This window comes from Archocentrus centrarchus, chromosome 3 (assembly GCF_007364275.1).
Source record: "Archocentrus centrarchus isolate MPI-CPG fArcCen1 chromosome 3, fArcCen1, whole genome shotgun sequence".
Classification (NCBI taxonomy): domain Eukaryota; kingdom Metazoa; phylum Chordata; class Actinopteri; order Cichliformes; family Cichlidae; genus Archocentrus; species Archocentrus centrarchus.
Window position 1 is genome coordinate 13,598,957 of NC_044348.1, and position 16,203 is coordinate 13,615,159.

Genomic DNA, 16,203 nt, shown 5'->3' on the forward strand with positions numbered 1-16,203 from the left:
CTTTCTATGTGCTGTGCTTTGGCTATGAACGTATTCTCAGAGGGACTGCAGGTCAAACTCTAAACACAGACATACCGTAGTTTATTTCCACAGCTTAAAGTTAATAAGTCAGCTAAACAGACCGCTGCTCATTCTCTGCTCTGTTTATGCATGAGGGCACTCTTGCAGTGAAATAAGCCACCGCCACCGGGCTTTGCAAATCAATGTTAGTGAAATCTTTTTTAATAGTAGCTCAATTCCAAGGAGTGATGGAGAAGTTATGATGTTTTATGTATGAAGGGAAATCCTAAAACCTTCCTTTGCCAGGAGCTTGTACAAGAACGCGTTGCATTACACATCCAAGGATTGTTCCAAACTTACATTTTTTTTTCCCTCCGCTGCTGTTATACGTTCACATAAACACACTCTCAAGAACACACGCATTGAGTGGCATTGCTGCAGGGTTAGTATAAACACGTCAGAATAAACAGGAAGAAAAGGCCTTGAATCTATTAGACAAGGAGAGCCCTCTGCACATACACGTGCAGTACAGACACCTGATTCACAAGTGGCACGCTGCATTTAAAAGTCATTTGTGGAACATTTTGCAAATGCTAAAAAGTTGATTGAAAGCAGTGACGATTAGGAAAGATTTTAGTTGTGTTTGGTAGGACGGTCTTACACATAATGCTTTACTTTCCAGGCATCTTCATAACAACAGAATCAAAGAGATAGGAGACAACTGTTTTTCCGGACTTGTAAACCTGGAGACGCTGTAAGTGCACTGTCGTACAGTAATTGCTGGCTTGTGTGTGTGTGTGTGTGTGCGTGTGCGTGCGCACTTGTGCTCAAATTTGTGTGTGCAAACATCTCCCCCTCCCTCCTCAGCTTCAGTCCTCCAGACATCATTGTGTCCACTTCCTCCTTTAATTGCTCTAGGATAAATAGAGCAAAGTACATGATGCTTATCAAATCTGCCCTCCCACTGTTCACTTCCTACTGCCACAGAGCCATGAAAAACCTTTCAGTGACAGCCTTACCTCCTGGCAAATGGCTACTATACAACACACAAACCTTTACAGGAGAATGGGGACCGAAATCTGTCGGCTCTTAATCCGAACCATCGTTTGTATTTACAGACATAATGACACAGCACAGAGACTTCACGTAAGCTTATTGTAAAATTAGTACAATAAGTTTTTTAGTATAGAGTAATGTTTTGTATAATATCTGTGGAGGCTGCAGCAAAGGTTTGCTGAGGACTTGAAGGGACTCTCTGCATCCCCATCATGAACACATTGATGTTGAAAGAAACACAAACAGCAGAGCTTTAGAAAAGTGCACCGTTCTGTTTTAAAGCAGTTTAACACTCAGTGACAGCATAATTCGAAAAAAATGCAAAAATGCTTCTGGCATTTTTTTGCTATTGCTGAATGGTCATTCATTCATACATTTAGGGACAGACGATTCATTAACTGCACTTTTTTTTTTTTTTTTTAAATTGTGCATTTATTATATATATTTATTAAGCAAAAACCGAATATGTCTCAGTCCTGGAAACAGGACAAGCATTTCTTTTTGTTCTATTTTGTATACAAGCCAATTAATAAATTGATTAAAAATTAATCATTAACTACTGTACAGTTGCTTTGGAAACATTCAGTATTTTAATATTTAATACATTAATGTGCTTTTGTTATATTTAGAGAAATGAACAGGGGTGTTTCCTGGCGCAGAATGGGCCTTTGGGGGGAGGAAAGGGGAACAATCGATCATTAGAGGCAATAAGTCTCCATTACCTTATTTGACAGAAATCAATGCATTTTCCCATTATTTGTGGCCATTAATAAACAAAAATGTCAGTTATGTCTGAGTATATGACACCCCAATTAACAAAAGTGTTTATAGAATATTTACAGGGCTGATAATTTTCCTTTGGCTCTAGCTAAAACGCAGGGGGGAAAAAACATAATAAATAAAACACTAGGAAACCTAATTAGCATTAGTGTGTGACTTAGTCACAAAAAACAGACTTTCCTCTTAAAATGCCTAATTGTAGATGTCTTTGTTTGAGTGTTGCATTGATTTGTGGATGCAAAGTGGGTGGATGAAACTGCACTGATTTCCTGTCTCTCTCTCTGTCTAGAGATCTTAACTTCAACAACCTGAAGGTTTTTCCCAAAGCAATACAGGCCCTCCCCAAACTGAAGGAGCTGTGAGTATACTGCCCTATTTCTGCAGCCTCTGTTTCATACTAACAAAATATTCTATTAACTTCAGTGTTGTGACATCATTATATGTCTGAGCTTTTGGATATGATGTTTAAAAATAAATAGGTTAGTCATCATATTTTGAAACACTTATTTTGAAGGACTATTTAATAGAGTTTGACTGTTAACTCACTGATAGTATCACTATGTTTTGTTTTTTAAACTTTGGTTTTGCATATGAAATGCAGTAATGTTTGTCACTTGTTGAATTGTGGAAAGTTTTCTGACACTCTCGCCTTGACCTTCTTCCTTTAGTGGGTTTCATAGCAATGATATTGCTTCCATACCTGAGGGGGCCTTCCACAACAATCCCCTGTTAAGAACCATGTAAGGTCAAACTCTCTCTGACTTGCTGATACATATTTAGAAGCAGACATAGCACACTCATAACTTAACTTTGCAAATAAAATTCCACCGTGCGCAATATGCAGTATACACGTTTGAGGCTTCAGAAGGTGAATGTCCAGAAGATGGTGCCATTCACGCATAGTGAATGACTTTTTGCTTTGAATTCTCCCCCTCTGCTGCCCTCTCAGACATCTTTATGACAACCCTCTGTCGTTTGTGGGCGCTTCGGCTTTCCAGAACCTGTCCGGTCTGCACTCGCTGTAAGGCCCGCTGTCAGGCTCAACTCCTGACAGATCACAGTACTGAATTAAAAATATTTGAAAAATCTATTTGAAGGTGCTCTAAGAGTCCTTATATCTTGTTTAATTCGCGCCAGCGCGCACTTTGCTCGCATGATTTTACTATCCTTCACATGTCTTTTCAGGATGTTGCGTGGTGCCAGTATGATGCAGGACTTCCCCATCCTTACGTGGACTAACAACCTTGAGAGTCTGTGAGTGAACCAGGATGCAGCATCTTTCTCTGCTTGCACGTTTTTGTGTTTCGGAAGTGACTGAGTGGTATTTCATATTCAGGACCCTGTCAGGAACCAAAATATCATCCATACCCGCTGATCTGTGTGAGGACCTCAAAGTGCTTCGAACACTGTAAGAAACCTTTCCTTTCCCGTTACCTGCAGCAGTAGTTCTTAAAATTTATACCTTCTGCAAATAATAATTGATCATAAAGATCAAACAAGGAGAGTAGGATATTTGGATGAGTACAGAAATATATATAGCATTTTAGAAAGGTAGTATGTTTACAGACTGGTTATAGATGAGTGGAGCTGTCCAACCTTTTGTCTTTGTTCTTTCATTTTAAATTGTCCCACTCGTGCAGTTACTGAAGCTGTTTGTTTTCCTCCATCAGTGACCTGTCCTACAATGAGATAAAACAGTCACCATCCTTCCAGGGCTGCGTCCAGCTGCAGGAGATGTGAGTAAACATTGAAAAGCCATTACACAAAAATGAGCTTAAAAGGCAGAATAGCATAATAAATAAGATGGTAAAGAAATATTTGCTTGTTTATAACCAGATAAATTCATGTTTTCCATCCACAGAAGCTTTCAGCACAACCACATTCAGAAAATTGACCGAGACACTTTCCAAGGTCTCTCTGCTCTCCGTTTACTGTAAGTCCACTCAGTTGCGGTTACACACATGATTACACACACACTTGATGCAGTAGAAACAAACGTTTTATACCTGATTTGTTAATTCACCGAGTTGTGATGTTACACAGAGACCTGAGTAGAAACGAAATCCGAGTTATCCACAGAGACGCTTTCCTCACCCTCACGGCGCTCACCAACCTGTGAGTAGGATGTTCATTCACATTGTTTGGTGTCACTGTCTGTGCTGTACAAACTATGTGTAATTGTCTTTGCAGAGATCTGAGTATGAACTCTCTGACTGGGATTCCAACAGCTGGGCTGAGCGCGCTCAGTCAGCTGAAACTCTCTGGGAACCCGCAGATGAAAAACGTGCTAACTGCAAATAATCTACCCAAACTCAGGTGAGAGTGAAGCTGTGTGGACAGAGTGTCCTTCTGTTATCACAGGTGTTTCTGAGAGAATGTAAAATACACTTCAGCAAAGAGGGCAAGGACTCAGAGTTGAAAACACAGTGCACACGCTGCACAGAAGCATACAGCAAGCAGTTGTTCCTCAGTCCAGCAAATGGAAACAAATCAACAGTGTAGAAAAACACAGAAAAACAAAAGGAAACTAGTGAAGACGTGAGGTGAATCTGTTTTTTCCACATACAAATATTATTATTATTGGAAGCAATCAGAAGAACTAAAAATCTGTAGACAACACTTCAGTTGTTCTTTACACACTAAAATATGAAGTGTGACCTGTATCTGTATCTACCAGTGCTACTAAATGATAAACATTTGGTTTTTAGGTCCATTTCTGTCCCTTACGCCTACCAGTGCTGTGCATTTGTTGGATGTGACTCGGTGCCAACTTCTTTTGAGAAAAATGACATGACAAAAACTACAGGTGGGGATAGTGGACAAAAATATTTGACATGTTAACTGCATGTGTTTATTTAAATTTAAAAAAAAAAGGTTTTGCGTAGTTCTATGTTTCCTACCTGTCATGAGCAAGTAAAATAAAAAAAAAAAAGCCATGAAAACAGTTTAAGAAACAATGCCAATAATTTGGATTTTTTAATATATATTTTAGGTGGGGAAGATGTGGAAAAGATCTCAATGGTTATGCATTGCTCACCTTCACCAGGTAAACGGCTTTTCACGGATTTAATCGTGTGTCTATGTGTTCATCAGATTTGAAATAATCTGATAAATAAAAAGAAATAGCTAATTTGTCTGATTATTTACTTTTCAGGAGCTTTCAAGCCTTGTGAACACCTCTTGGGTAACTGGATGATACGTCTGACTGTCTGGTTCATCTGCCTGGTGTCGCTGGTCTTTAACAGTCTGGTGCTGGTGGCCACCTTCTCTCCCTCGCACCGAGCTGCAGCCCATTCCCACTGCCCAACTCCTTCTCTTTCTCCAGCCAGGCTGCTGATGGGGCTGCTGGCCCTGGCTAACCTGCTCACAGGCTTGTATGTCGGCGTGCTGACTGTGCTCGATGTTGTTACGTGGGGATCCTTTGCCGAGTTCGGGGTGTGGTGGGAGATGGGCCCCGGCTGTCAAATCACAGGAGTTCTGGCCGTCTTCTCGTCAGAGTGGTCGGTCTTGTTGCTGTCACTGGCGGCAGTGGAGCGCAGTGTGGCCGTGCGGATGATTCTTGGGAAAGTGATGATGTCACCCAGGAGGAGTGGCAGCAGCCGTCGCGGATGCTTAAGAGGAGATCGACGCTTCAGCCTCCCTGCGGGATTGCTGGCGCTGCTGGCCGCTGCCGGAGCCTGCCTCCCTCTCCTGACCTCCAGTGATCAGTCGTCGTCTCCTCTCTGCCTGCCGTTTGCTGGCGGTGAAAGTCCAGCTTTGAGTGTTACAGTCATTCTGGTGCTGCTCAACGCCGTGGCTTACCTGTTCACCGCAGCTGTGTACACCCAGTTGTACTGCCAACTGGGCAGGGTGGAGTTGGCGGATCCAGAGCAGACGGGTGCCCTGCGACATGTCGCCTGGCTCATCTTCACCAACTGCATCTTCTTCTGTCCTGTGGCGGCTTTCTCTTTTGCCCCACTCCTGACTGGCTCTACAGCTGGTGGCCCAGAGATTGCCAAGTCCGTCACCCTCATCTTCTTCCCACTGCCAGCGTGCCTGAACCCAGTGCTGTATGTGTTCTTCAGCCCGGCCTTCAGAGAGGACGGGTTGAGACTGCGTGGTCACGGAAGTTTGACCAGGGAGATGAAGACCGCCGCAGAAGGACACCGAGACGATGGCGGCGGAGGGTCAGAGCTCACAGACGGGGGCTCCTCCACACACCTAGGCTTTGACTGTGGGGTGTACTCACAGCTTTGTGGAGAGGTGGTTGTTTGTGAGCAGTGTGATGCAGCACTGCGGGCCAGGACCTGCTCTTCCCCCTCATCCTCCACAGTCTGTAGACACTTGGTGAAGTCCCACAGCTGTCCCACCCTCCTGGCTGGAGCTGCGACGTGCCAGCGCTCAGAGGGGTTTTGGGGAGACAGCAGTACACCGTCTGCGCAGTCTGAGTATGCAGACGAGGGGGACTCTTTTGTGTCGGACAGCTCGGACCAGGTTCAGGCGTGTGGCCGAGCCTGCTTCTGTCAGAGCAGAGGCCTTCCTCTTGTACATTACTCATACAACATACCTCGAGTCAAGGACTAAGGATGCCTCAGAGTTCCAGAGTGTGTGCACAAATCTGTCACGAGAACTTAGATGCTAAAAGAATATGTAAACATTTTTATATCAAACAGCAAAATGCGCCAACTACCCTACGATTCAACAAACACATTTCTGATCTCTGTGTTAACAGAGATGCACCCAGTCATTTAACGGGAACTTGGCCTTTTTGATTTTAGAAACTGTTTCTAGGAAACCTGAACCGAGCACATCACATTACAAACTGGTCGACAAAGGATCTCGCAAAGGAAAATTTTGCCACCAGTGCCTGCCTCTGCAAGCCTCCATGTATGTGTTAAAGTTTTGTTTTGTTTTTTGTTTCACCTGTACTTATAAGCTTTTAAAATGTTAATGATTATACATCTTGTCAAATTTTTAAGCTTCTTCACAGCAACTTTTGATTTTATACTTTGATTTTTTTTTTTTTTTTACAAAAATGTAGCAAATGTAATCACTCTAAAATTTCATGTGTGAATGTAACTTTCAGGTGGTCTTCACCGAGCAGGGGGGATAATATAAAGTCAGCAATAACTTCTGACCTGCCTGCGCGTGATTGTAAAGTGTCTAAAGTAGTCTAAAATAAACACGTCTTTGCTTTAAGACTAAGAATGTGATAAAAGTAGCAGATATCACTGTTTCAACAACAACTGGGTGTGATGGTTTTGAAAGATTATTATTTATTGTTTGAGTAGCTTAAGTGTCTGGCTGGGTGGCCTCTGAATGATAAATACACCAGTTTAATACAAGCATTCACCAAAACAACAGCACCTCTATTAGTTTGTTTTGTCACCAAAACAACAAAAAAAGAAAAAGCGTGCACATGCAGGTTTGTGTCATTTTCATCATTCTGAAGGAAAATTCCCGTTACTTTAAAATCCGGGCTTTATTTTCTAAGTTTTTGCCATCATGTCGTTTGATATGACCTTTTTATTGCTTAATCGCAGAGTGACACATGCCGTTAGAGGCGACAGGGGCAGCAAACATTTCCTTTTTAATACATTAACACTTAAATGAGACCTGCTTATATCTGATATTTGTGGCTTACAGAATGATTGATAATGGAATCCAGTATATTTTAATAAGAACAAACTTCAAAATGACAATCGAATGAATTAAAAGAGAACATTTAAATCACAGGAGTAAGCCAACACTTTGGGAAATGTGATTATTTGCTGTGACTAAGATAAGAGCCTCTAGCATATATGTATGGCTCTGGATGTACTTCACTGTGTGTGTGTGTGTGTGTGTGTGTGTGTGTGTATAAAATAAAATACAAGCAATAAATTTACACTAGTTGTACTACTTAAACGTGCTTGGGGCAAGGTAGCAGGCAGAAGTAGCTTTCTTGCACTAGTCGTACATGCATTTCTGGCCAGTTTAAAACTTATTAAACAGATTTTGGCTCATGAGCAAAAAAAAAAAAACCTCATGAATATCGTCCAAGTCAAACACATGAAAGCAATCCCGCTTTTCCTTTCACGTGATTTGAACACAGCACAAGACTGGCAGCCAGTTGAGTCAACAAGATGGTGCATTAGCATTGCCAACAAGTATGAAATGGATGAGTATGACTGAAACGTGGGCGATCATTAGTCAGCCACAGATATTTAAAGACAAGTATCTGCAGTGTGCTCTTGTATTAAAAGGTTTTTGTGTGCCGCGTGTTTTTTTTTAAAATTTTTTTATTATATGTATGATGCTTCAACTAGTAAATATGTGATGGCACAAAAGCAGGAAAATAAGGCCTTGGTTTAAAAAAGGAAGAATAAACACATCTATTTTAACTTTCCTGTTCTAGACACACCATCAGATTCAGAGTTAAACTGATTCCTGTCTGTATAGGTGATCAGAAGAATTAATTCTTTTAACGCTCTAAAGTAAAATGTAGATCTTTCCATCCAGAGATCTGACCGGAGTGAGACTGTTTGACGAGGGACTGGCTGGTGTTGTGCTAGAGCATGACTGTACACATTGAGGTGGATACACCCTCAGAGCGTGTATCCACAAGTGCACGTCATGTGAGTGCTCAGGAATTCAGGCAATGTAGGGAAACCTTTTCTTCCACCAATAAGACATTCTCATGTTCTTATAATGCAAACTTTTAATGTCAGTGTTTCAGTGTGTAAATAATTTCACCCACCAAAATGTTTGAGATGTCCGATGTCCCATCTGGTGAAAATGTACGCATCTTTTTTTGTTTGTTTGTAGTTTTGGTTATTTTTTTTTTCTTTTTTGTATTTGTATGTAAATTATTTGAACACAGATAATCAAGAATGGGATGCTAACTAAGGAAGCTACCTCCTCAACTGTAGTGGCTACCAGCAGTGCTTTGTAAAATAATTTTTTTTTTTTTTAAGCTGTTTGTATTCTTGGCTTTACGTTGACATAGGACGGGTGACGGATTAAAGGAAAATGCAAACTCAGAAACTCACGTGTTCAGTCATCAGACTGAACATGTGATGAGCGTGACAGCGCTGTCCACCACCATCATCCAAACACACTTGTAGAATGAATGAATCAATGATTTGGTGCTTTGAAGCTGGTTTGCCAGCCGCACCTTGCAGACACCGTGTTTGCCTTTCCTTTAATTTGTCACCTGTCTCTGTACATCATTTTAGTTCTTTGCAAATTGTGGGAGGAATCTATGTACTGTATACTGTGATTTTTTTTTTTCTTTAAACCAAACTATGAACATTTAAAAAAAAAATCTTTTATAGATATGAACCTGCAGAATAATACAGATTATATATAAAATATCTCACTTATTTTCAGTTCTAATTAAATTGTATTTGTAGTTTTACATGTGAGATCTCCCCTAATTGTTTTTATTCTGTTCAAGTAGAAAATAAATCTTTAAATTGTGAATTAATAAAATTGAAAGAACACAATTTTTGTATCTCTTTGTGTTACTGTTAAGACAATGACCGTCATATTGGTGACACCAACTTGCTAGGAGGACTGCAGATGAAAATTAACCTATGGCTATAATCTGGTATATTTTACATTGTTTAAATGTTCCTTAATATGCACTTTCCTCTTTAAATAAAATAGAGGAGAAAAAAAAGGGAAAATGACCGTCACATTGACCAGACTGTTAGTGTAAAATGGCCATATCAAACATGTATTGCTAATGGAGCTTTATCAGATTTAATTTGCTACACACATCCTGTTCATTCTAAAATGTTGACTTTAATGAGGAACTCTGACTGGTGGCTCATGGGGAGAAAGGTCATTTGTTCACTTGCTTGCACCACATTCGAAGTGACTTGAGCCAGCTGCTCAGTCCACATGTTCAGTCGAGATACAAGTGATGAATTAAAATGAGGATTTATCATTTTTACCCAGCGTGTGATGGATACACAAAACTTTGCACCATTGAGGGTTTCCTCCGCTAAATTTAAATTACAAAAAAATGTTGACCTTAAAGGTAACTGTTCTAGAGAGTAGCTACATAGATACATATAAATCATGGACGGAGCTTCCAGGTTGGAATGATGATGGCAATGTCAAAGTGCCTTAGACCTACAGTCTATCTGAAGGCCACCAGATGGTGATTCCTGTGGTTGCAAAAAGATTTCTGGTCCTACAGAAGTCTGTGGGGAGGGGCGCTTGGGTGGCTTAGTGGTGAAGCCGGCGACCACATACACACGCCGCGGTGCGGGTTCGCGTCCTGGCCTGGTGCTGATTTGCCCGCGTGTCTTCCCCTGTATCTTTCCCCCATTTCCTGTCTCTCTCCACTGTCACAAAAAGCCGCTGTGGCCAAAAAGGAGAAAAAAAGAAGTCTGTGGGGAAAATGGCTTTCTGTTTTTACCTGTAAACACTGTCCTGCTGATTTTATGGGCTCACGTTACCCATTTTGGGTCATGCTGAACACAAATTTAGGTCTGTTTTGTAAATCTTTGTCATGCCATGTTTCAAAATAATGTATTATCTGTGATATAAAATCACATGCTTGTGGCAGAAATTGAGACTCATTAGACCAGGCAATATTTTTCCAATCTTCTATTGTTCAATTTTGGTGAGCCCATGTGATGTAGCCTCAGTTTCCTGTTCTTAGCTGACAGAAGTGGCACCCGGTGTGGTCTTCTGCTGCTGCAGGCCACCTGCTTCAAGGTTTGACATGCTGTGAATTCAGAGTTGATCTTCTGCATACTTTTGTTGTAACAAAAGGAAGGCGGCAGTACCTCAATTATCAGCTCAAAGCTGTCTGGCCGTTCTTCTCTCACCACAGACATCACCAAGGCATTTTCACCCAGCGAACTGCTGCTCACTGGATTTGTTTCTTTTTTCTTTTATAGGCCGTTCTCTGTAAACTCTGGAGATGGTTGTGTGGGAAAGTCCCAGCAGGTCAGTAGTTTCTGAAATAGTCAGACCGACCAATCTGTCACCAACAACCGTGGCACATTCAAAGTCACTCAAATCACCTTTCTTCCCCATTATAATACTCGGTTTGAACTTCAGCAGGTTGTCTTTACCACGTCTATATTCTTAAATGCAATAAGTTGCTGCCATGTGATTAGCTAATTAGATATTTACATTTACAAACAGTGATATATTCAGTAGATATATTCAGTAGTTTCTTTCCACCTCCAGCCACCACACCACAGCTGCCTTCTCTTGTGTAGTTCATTAATTGTTACAGGCTGATGAGTGAAAAATATAATTTGGAATTATTACAGACATGAAATTTGATACATTTTGTTTAACTTTCAGCCATGTTATCATTTACCCTTGTGATTTCTGGATTTTGGTCAAGTCCAGTATCAAACACCCGGCAAAAATTTGAGATGCTCTAAAACATTTGTCAATTATGCTACGAGTGGCAGTGTGACGTGCACAAGATTGGATCTTTTGCAGCTGCACAATGAGACGGCACAGGAAAGATTTACATTCAAGGCATCAAAGGAATAACTATCGAAGGATGTTACAGCGGCCCGCTATAGACAAAAGCCAGCATGTGCTTCACTCTTCACTTAATCACATTCCAGCTACTCCAGCCTTCATAAACTCCAGGCTCCTGACACCTCTGGCTTTAAAAAGGCTTTGTTACAATAAAGCTAAGCTCTCATAAACTCATACTTCTGAGTATCAGTGGCAGGCTTTTTGGCTTTCCTGTACATCTCGGGTGCAGTGTAATGTGGTACCACATGCATATAGAGTGCTGTGAAAAAATATCTGCCCCCTTCCTGATTTCTTTTTTTTTTTTTTCATATTTGTCACACTTACATGTTTCAGATCATCAAACAGATTTTAATATTAGACAAAGATAACTGTAGTAAATACAAAATTAAGGAAAAAGTTATCAAAATCTGGACCTGGACCTGTGTGAAAAAGTAAACCTAACAGCTGGACTTTGAACAGGTCACTCCAGAATCTTCTCCTTTTTTTCTGTCGTTCAGAGGCACTCGGCCTACATAACCCCATCATTTAAAACTGCACTTTGTGTTTATTTGGGTTATCTTTGTGTAATGTGATTGATGATCCAAAACAAGTGTGAAAAATATGCAAAAAAAAAAAATCCTAGGAAATTAGGAACGGGGCAAATATGTTTCCACAGCGCTGTACACTTCATAACTGGGGGAAAAAAAATCACTCAGGATTTCTGTTTTAAACAATTTTTATGCACACAAACCAACCCAGACATCACTTCTCACTTCTGGTAGCTAAAATATGGCTGCAAATCATAAATTCCTTCTCTAAGTATTAATACTATCTATATTTACCGCACTAAACATTATTATCACTACTATCAAGACCAAGAACTAGAGTGAAAAACAAACAGCATTTTGGATGATTAATAAATACTGATAGCAAAATGAGAGGATAACTTGATGTGAGATGACTGCAGAAGAGGAAAGTGGTGCCTAAGCAAAAAAAAGAAAAGAAGAAAGAAAGAAAGAAATGTGGAGCTGAACACTGTTTTGATGCCATCTTCTCTTTAATTGGCTACTTGAACCTTGTCCTTCTTGGGCTCCTTCTTTTCTTCTTTAATAATTTGAGCTGAAAGAGAGGGAAATTTTTATCTACTACAAACAAAACCAATATATTTTTCTTATAGGATAAATTTTCTGCAACACAATTTACAGCTCTGTAACTTCACAATAATCCCCAAGAATTGATCTCACAAAGAGATGTTGTATTTAACTGAAAAAAGCGCTCAGCTGGTTTAATTCATGAATTTAAATGACCTGTTAGTTATACTCAAAGGACCTTGTTTATCTCTTAGTGAGTTTGCTGCAGGAGACACAATTCAGGATGTGGAGAAAATCTAGCTTCCAATTATAAATAAAAACTGAATGAATATATATGTATTTTTTGCTAAAAATGAACGCCCATTTTGACTTAGGAAGTAAAGAGAGAAAAAACCCTCAACACAGCAGCATCCAGGGCACTGTGAAGCTTTCAATCACACCCTCTTAAGCTGAGTTACTCCAATAAACTGCAAGCAAACTGAAAAGTTGAGTCTTGTGTTGAGAATCTTTTTTGGGGTTTCCTAAATAGTTCACAAATTCCTTTCATTCCTTTCATTCCTTTCTCTCCTCAAATCAGAAAGACAACTGGCACTTTCCAGGAAACTGTTTCACATCAAATATTCAATCCCCTCCCAGGAAAAGTGCAATAATTTGACATGAACATTTTTTTTTTGTATTCTCATAGTAGCACTAAAATATATTTTTTTTCTTTAACTGTTTGATAATGTTTTATTTTTAAAGGACAAACATGGGTTAGAAGGGGTGAAAAGGAGGATGCTGGAGAAAAGGTGGAGTCTAAGTGGGTCATGAAAAAGAGGACACATGCGTTGCTGAACTACTTACAGCGAACCTCCAGTTTACACTCCACTGTGTCTTCACCGCTGTCGTTGACCGCTTTGCACGTGTACACTCCCCCGTCGAACGGACAAGGCTTACGGATCTCGAGCGTCAGGACACCTTGCTTGCTGATCATCCGGTACTTGGCCTCATTCGTGATGTCCATTTTATTTTTGTACCAGGTTACTTTGGGCTAACGAGCAAAAAAAAAAAAAAAAAGCAGAATTATAAGCACATACAGTATCTATAATAAGAATAAAAAATTACTTTAGTTATCCCAAATTTGTGAAAATATTTTGTTACATCCGTTTAAATGATGATTAAATACTTATAATAATTAAAAGATTTCCTGTATCTGTCCCCTCCCCAAGCTGAATCGGGGCTGTCTGTGGAGCAGAGGGTGGTCAGGATTATCCATGATGATTACAGTTTGTTCAGTGACCTCCTCTCCATCAAAGCTTCAAAAACCTCCAGTTTGCAGCCAATCACAGAGCTAGCCTCCTCCTGCTCAGCACTAATATACCCAAACACTGCAGAGTCATCAGAGTGTTTTTGTAGGTGGCATGATCCAGAGTTATACTCAAAGTCTGAGGTGTACAAGATGAGCAGTAATAGAGACAATGCAGTCCCCTGTGTTATATACTATATACTATGATATAGTATACATATATAACTATGTGGTTTTGTTGATTTTTTAAAAAGTTTTTATTACAGGTGATCTAATACATTCGTTAAGCACTGTACAGTATATAAGCAAACACAGAGGGAAAATCATAAAGTGCTGCAAATAAATTTACCAGAGCTACTCTGAGATGAATGAAAGCACCACACAGAGCCAAAAATGGAACATGAGGAGGAACTATTTTGCCCCAATTTGAATTAAAATTACTCTCATAACAAGTTTTCATTCCAATTAAAGTAAAATAAATAACATTTTAAACATCTAATTTACACCTTACTGACCTTTGGTATGCCTCGCACTGCGCAACTGAGGGTGGCGTTGTATCCCGCTATGACAGAGCGGTCCACCAAAGGGCGTGTGAACTTGGGAGCCTCTGAGAAGTCATGGTCTTTGTAGTTGGGTGGCTTGTATACGATACCTGAGCAGACAGACAATGGGATATTTTCCCCTTCTGTTCCAAAGGATGTATAATCATAACTGTAAAGGTATAATATTAGTTATATTTATTTGCTCACCTGTTTTAAGGATGTAAACACTGTCTTTCGTGCAACAGGGGTCCGGACTGAGGCCAACGAAGTTTATGGAATAGACTCGGAAGACATACTCATTCCCCATGATGAGGTCGGACACAACGCAGTGGGTTCGCCGGTACTGATCATGGACTGTATACCATTCCTTCACATTAATAAAGAGAAAAAACAAACAAACAAAACCCCAGAGTTTAGATCATAAAGGCAGGTGCCACATTAAAGATAACTGTGAATGAATGAGTGAGGAAACAGAATGAATGCTCATACTTCCATAAAGTAGTTTTATTTAGAGTCCAGAATGGTGACCTTGGTTCCTTTAAAGTTTCAGCAACATTGTAAAGGACATGTGAAGCTACTCTGGATGGTCATCATGTTTCACTTTATGCTGTTTAATCTTTATATTACCGTGGGGGGGTTGGCTAAAACCAGTACAGTCCACATAAACTGACACCAGATATATTGCTTATTCACTGAGACACATGTAAAATAAACTATATAAGAACATTTAACTATCTAAGATATTACACGTCATCCGAAGAAGAATTTCTCACAGTTTATTGGTTTAGGTGAAAGAATGACAAATGATAAGGGTATATTTAAAGCACACCTGCCCTTAGCACTTTTGTCTGTACATGTAACAGGTAACCTGATAATAAACACTCCCACCTCACTATGCTGCAAGTAAACTTAATTTGATCTAATAATAATGACTAGAGTGAAACATGAGCCATCAGCTGTGGTGACGAGGGAACAATTGCCTTGCGTCACTTTGCAGACAGTCTGGACCAGCTCAAGGCTACGAGGATAAGATTAGGACATTCCTGGTTGACATTGTTCCTGGCAGCTCGAGGTGGAGGATGGTGGCAGTAGGAGCTCTTGCCAGCAGGCCAGATATTGCTTCACTGGTGACCCACAGAGAAGAGTCTTAATTCTCACAGAAAACAGTAAGAAAAGTTGGTTCAGGTACAGTTGTGATCAGTTTACAAACACTCATCAAGGGTATAAATGTTGTGGTAATTATTTCCTTGAACTCTTCTTATCCCAGGGTGGAATGATTGTACAGCATTCATCTTTAATGATTTTAAAAATACAAGAATTGGGTGCACAAGGTTGAATTTATTTTCTCTGAACCATTCAGGATAAAAATTATACATACAGCCTCAAATATATACATACACTCACTTAAATATTTTAATAAGTGATGCTGAAGATTCTACAATGTCTGTCAACTTGGCAAGGCCAAGGCCTGTTAACATCTTGTTAGTGACCATGATTGACTACAACCGGTAGTTTCTCTTTGCTAGTATAAAAAGGATTTGATGGCAGCACTCGTTGGATTGACCAATACCCAGAACAATGAGAAAGTCCAAGGAACTCAGGGAAGATCTAAGAATTAGAATAACACATTTACACAAGTTGTGAAGGTCTCTTTGAGCAACAGAAAATTTCATGACCATCAGTTCAAACAATTGTACATAAGTACAAGTTATTCAGATGTATCACCGCTTTGCCACAGTCTGGAAGAATTGCTATCGCTATGGACTGTGAAGGTGCCGACAAGAAAGAAGCCCCTGCTCCAAAATCAACACCTTCAAGCTCAAATGAAATTTGTAGCTGCCCATATGAACAAATCAAATGCCTTCTGGAGAAAGGTTTTATGGTCAGATGAGAAAAAGATTGAGGTATGTTTGGAGGAGTAAAGGTGAGGCTTTCGAACCTAAGACCACTGTACCAACTGTCAAGCATGGTGGTGGCAGCATCAGGTGCT

At 40.1% G+C, this 16,203-nt stretch overlaps 2 protein-coding genes across 8 annotated transcripts in view; one reads left to right on the top strand and one right to left on the bottom strand.

Annotated features, from left to right (window-relative positions):
- The window catches only part of lgr4 (leucine-rich repeat containing G protein-coupled receptor 4), a 37,312-nt gene extending 28,010 nt beyond the window's left edge, over positions 1 to 9,302 (top strand). For both annotated transcript variants that reach the window (XM_030720870.1, XM_030720878.1), the window contains exons 6-18: positions 683 to 754; positions 2,126 to 2,194; positions 2,505 to 2,576; positions 2,786 to 2,857; positions 3,022 to 3,090; positions 3,173 to 3,244; positions 3,507 to 3,572; positions 3,698 to 3,769; positions 3,880 to 3,951; positions 4,027 to 4,152; positions 4,545 to 4,642; positions 4,829 to 4,882; positions 4,991 to 9,302. In XM_030720870.1, the coding sequence (XP_030576730.1) occupies positions 683 to 754; positions 2,126 to 2,194; positions 2,505 to 2,576; positions 2,786 to 2,857; positions 3,022 to 3,090; positions 3,173 to 3,244; positions 3,507 to 3,572; positions 3,698 to 3,769; positions 3,880 to 3,951; positions 4,027 to 4,152; positions 4,545 to 4,642; positions 4,829 to 4,882; positions 4,991 to 6,399 (2,323 nt within the window). In that variant the 3' untranslated portion in view covers positions 6,400 to 9,302. The remainder of the gene's footprint in view (positions 1 to 682; positions 755 to 2,125; positions 2,195 to 2,504; positions 2,577 to 2,785; positions 2,858 to 3,021; positions 3,091 to 3,172; positions 3,245 to 3,506; positions 3,573 to 3,697; positions 3,770 to 3,879; positions 3,952 to 4,026; positions 4,153 to 4,544; positions 4,643 to 4,828; positions 4,883 to 4,990) is intronic.
- A 2,739-nt stretch (positions 9,303 to 12,041) lies between these two features.
- mybpc3 (myosin binding protein C3) overlaps positions 12,042 to 16,203 on the bottom strand; it is a 37,138-nt gene continuing 32,976 nt past the window's right edge. For all 6 annotated transcript variants that reach the window (XM_030720698.1, XM_030720705.1, XM_030720692.1 and 3 more), the window contains 4 exons: positions 14,421 to 14,580; positions 14,187 to 14,323; positions 13,230 to 13,416; positions 12,042 to 12,414 (listed from right to left, as the gene is read on the bottom strand). In XM_030720698.1, coding sequence (XP_030576558.1) covers positions 12,353 to 12,414; positions 13,230 to 13,416; positions 14,187 to 14,323; positions 14,421 to 14,580 — 546 coding nt within the window. In that variant the 3' untranslated portion in view covers positions 12,042 to 12,352. The remainder of the gene's footprint in view (positions 12,415 to 13,229; positions 13,417 to 14,186; positions 14,324 to 14,420; positions 14,581 to 16,203) is intronic.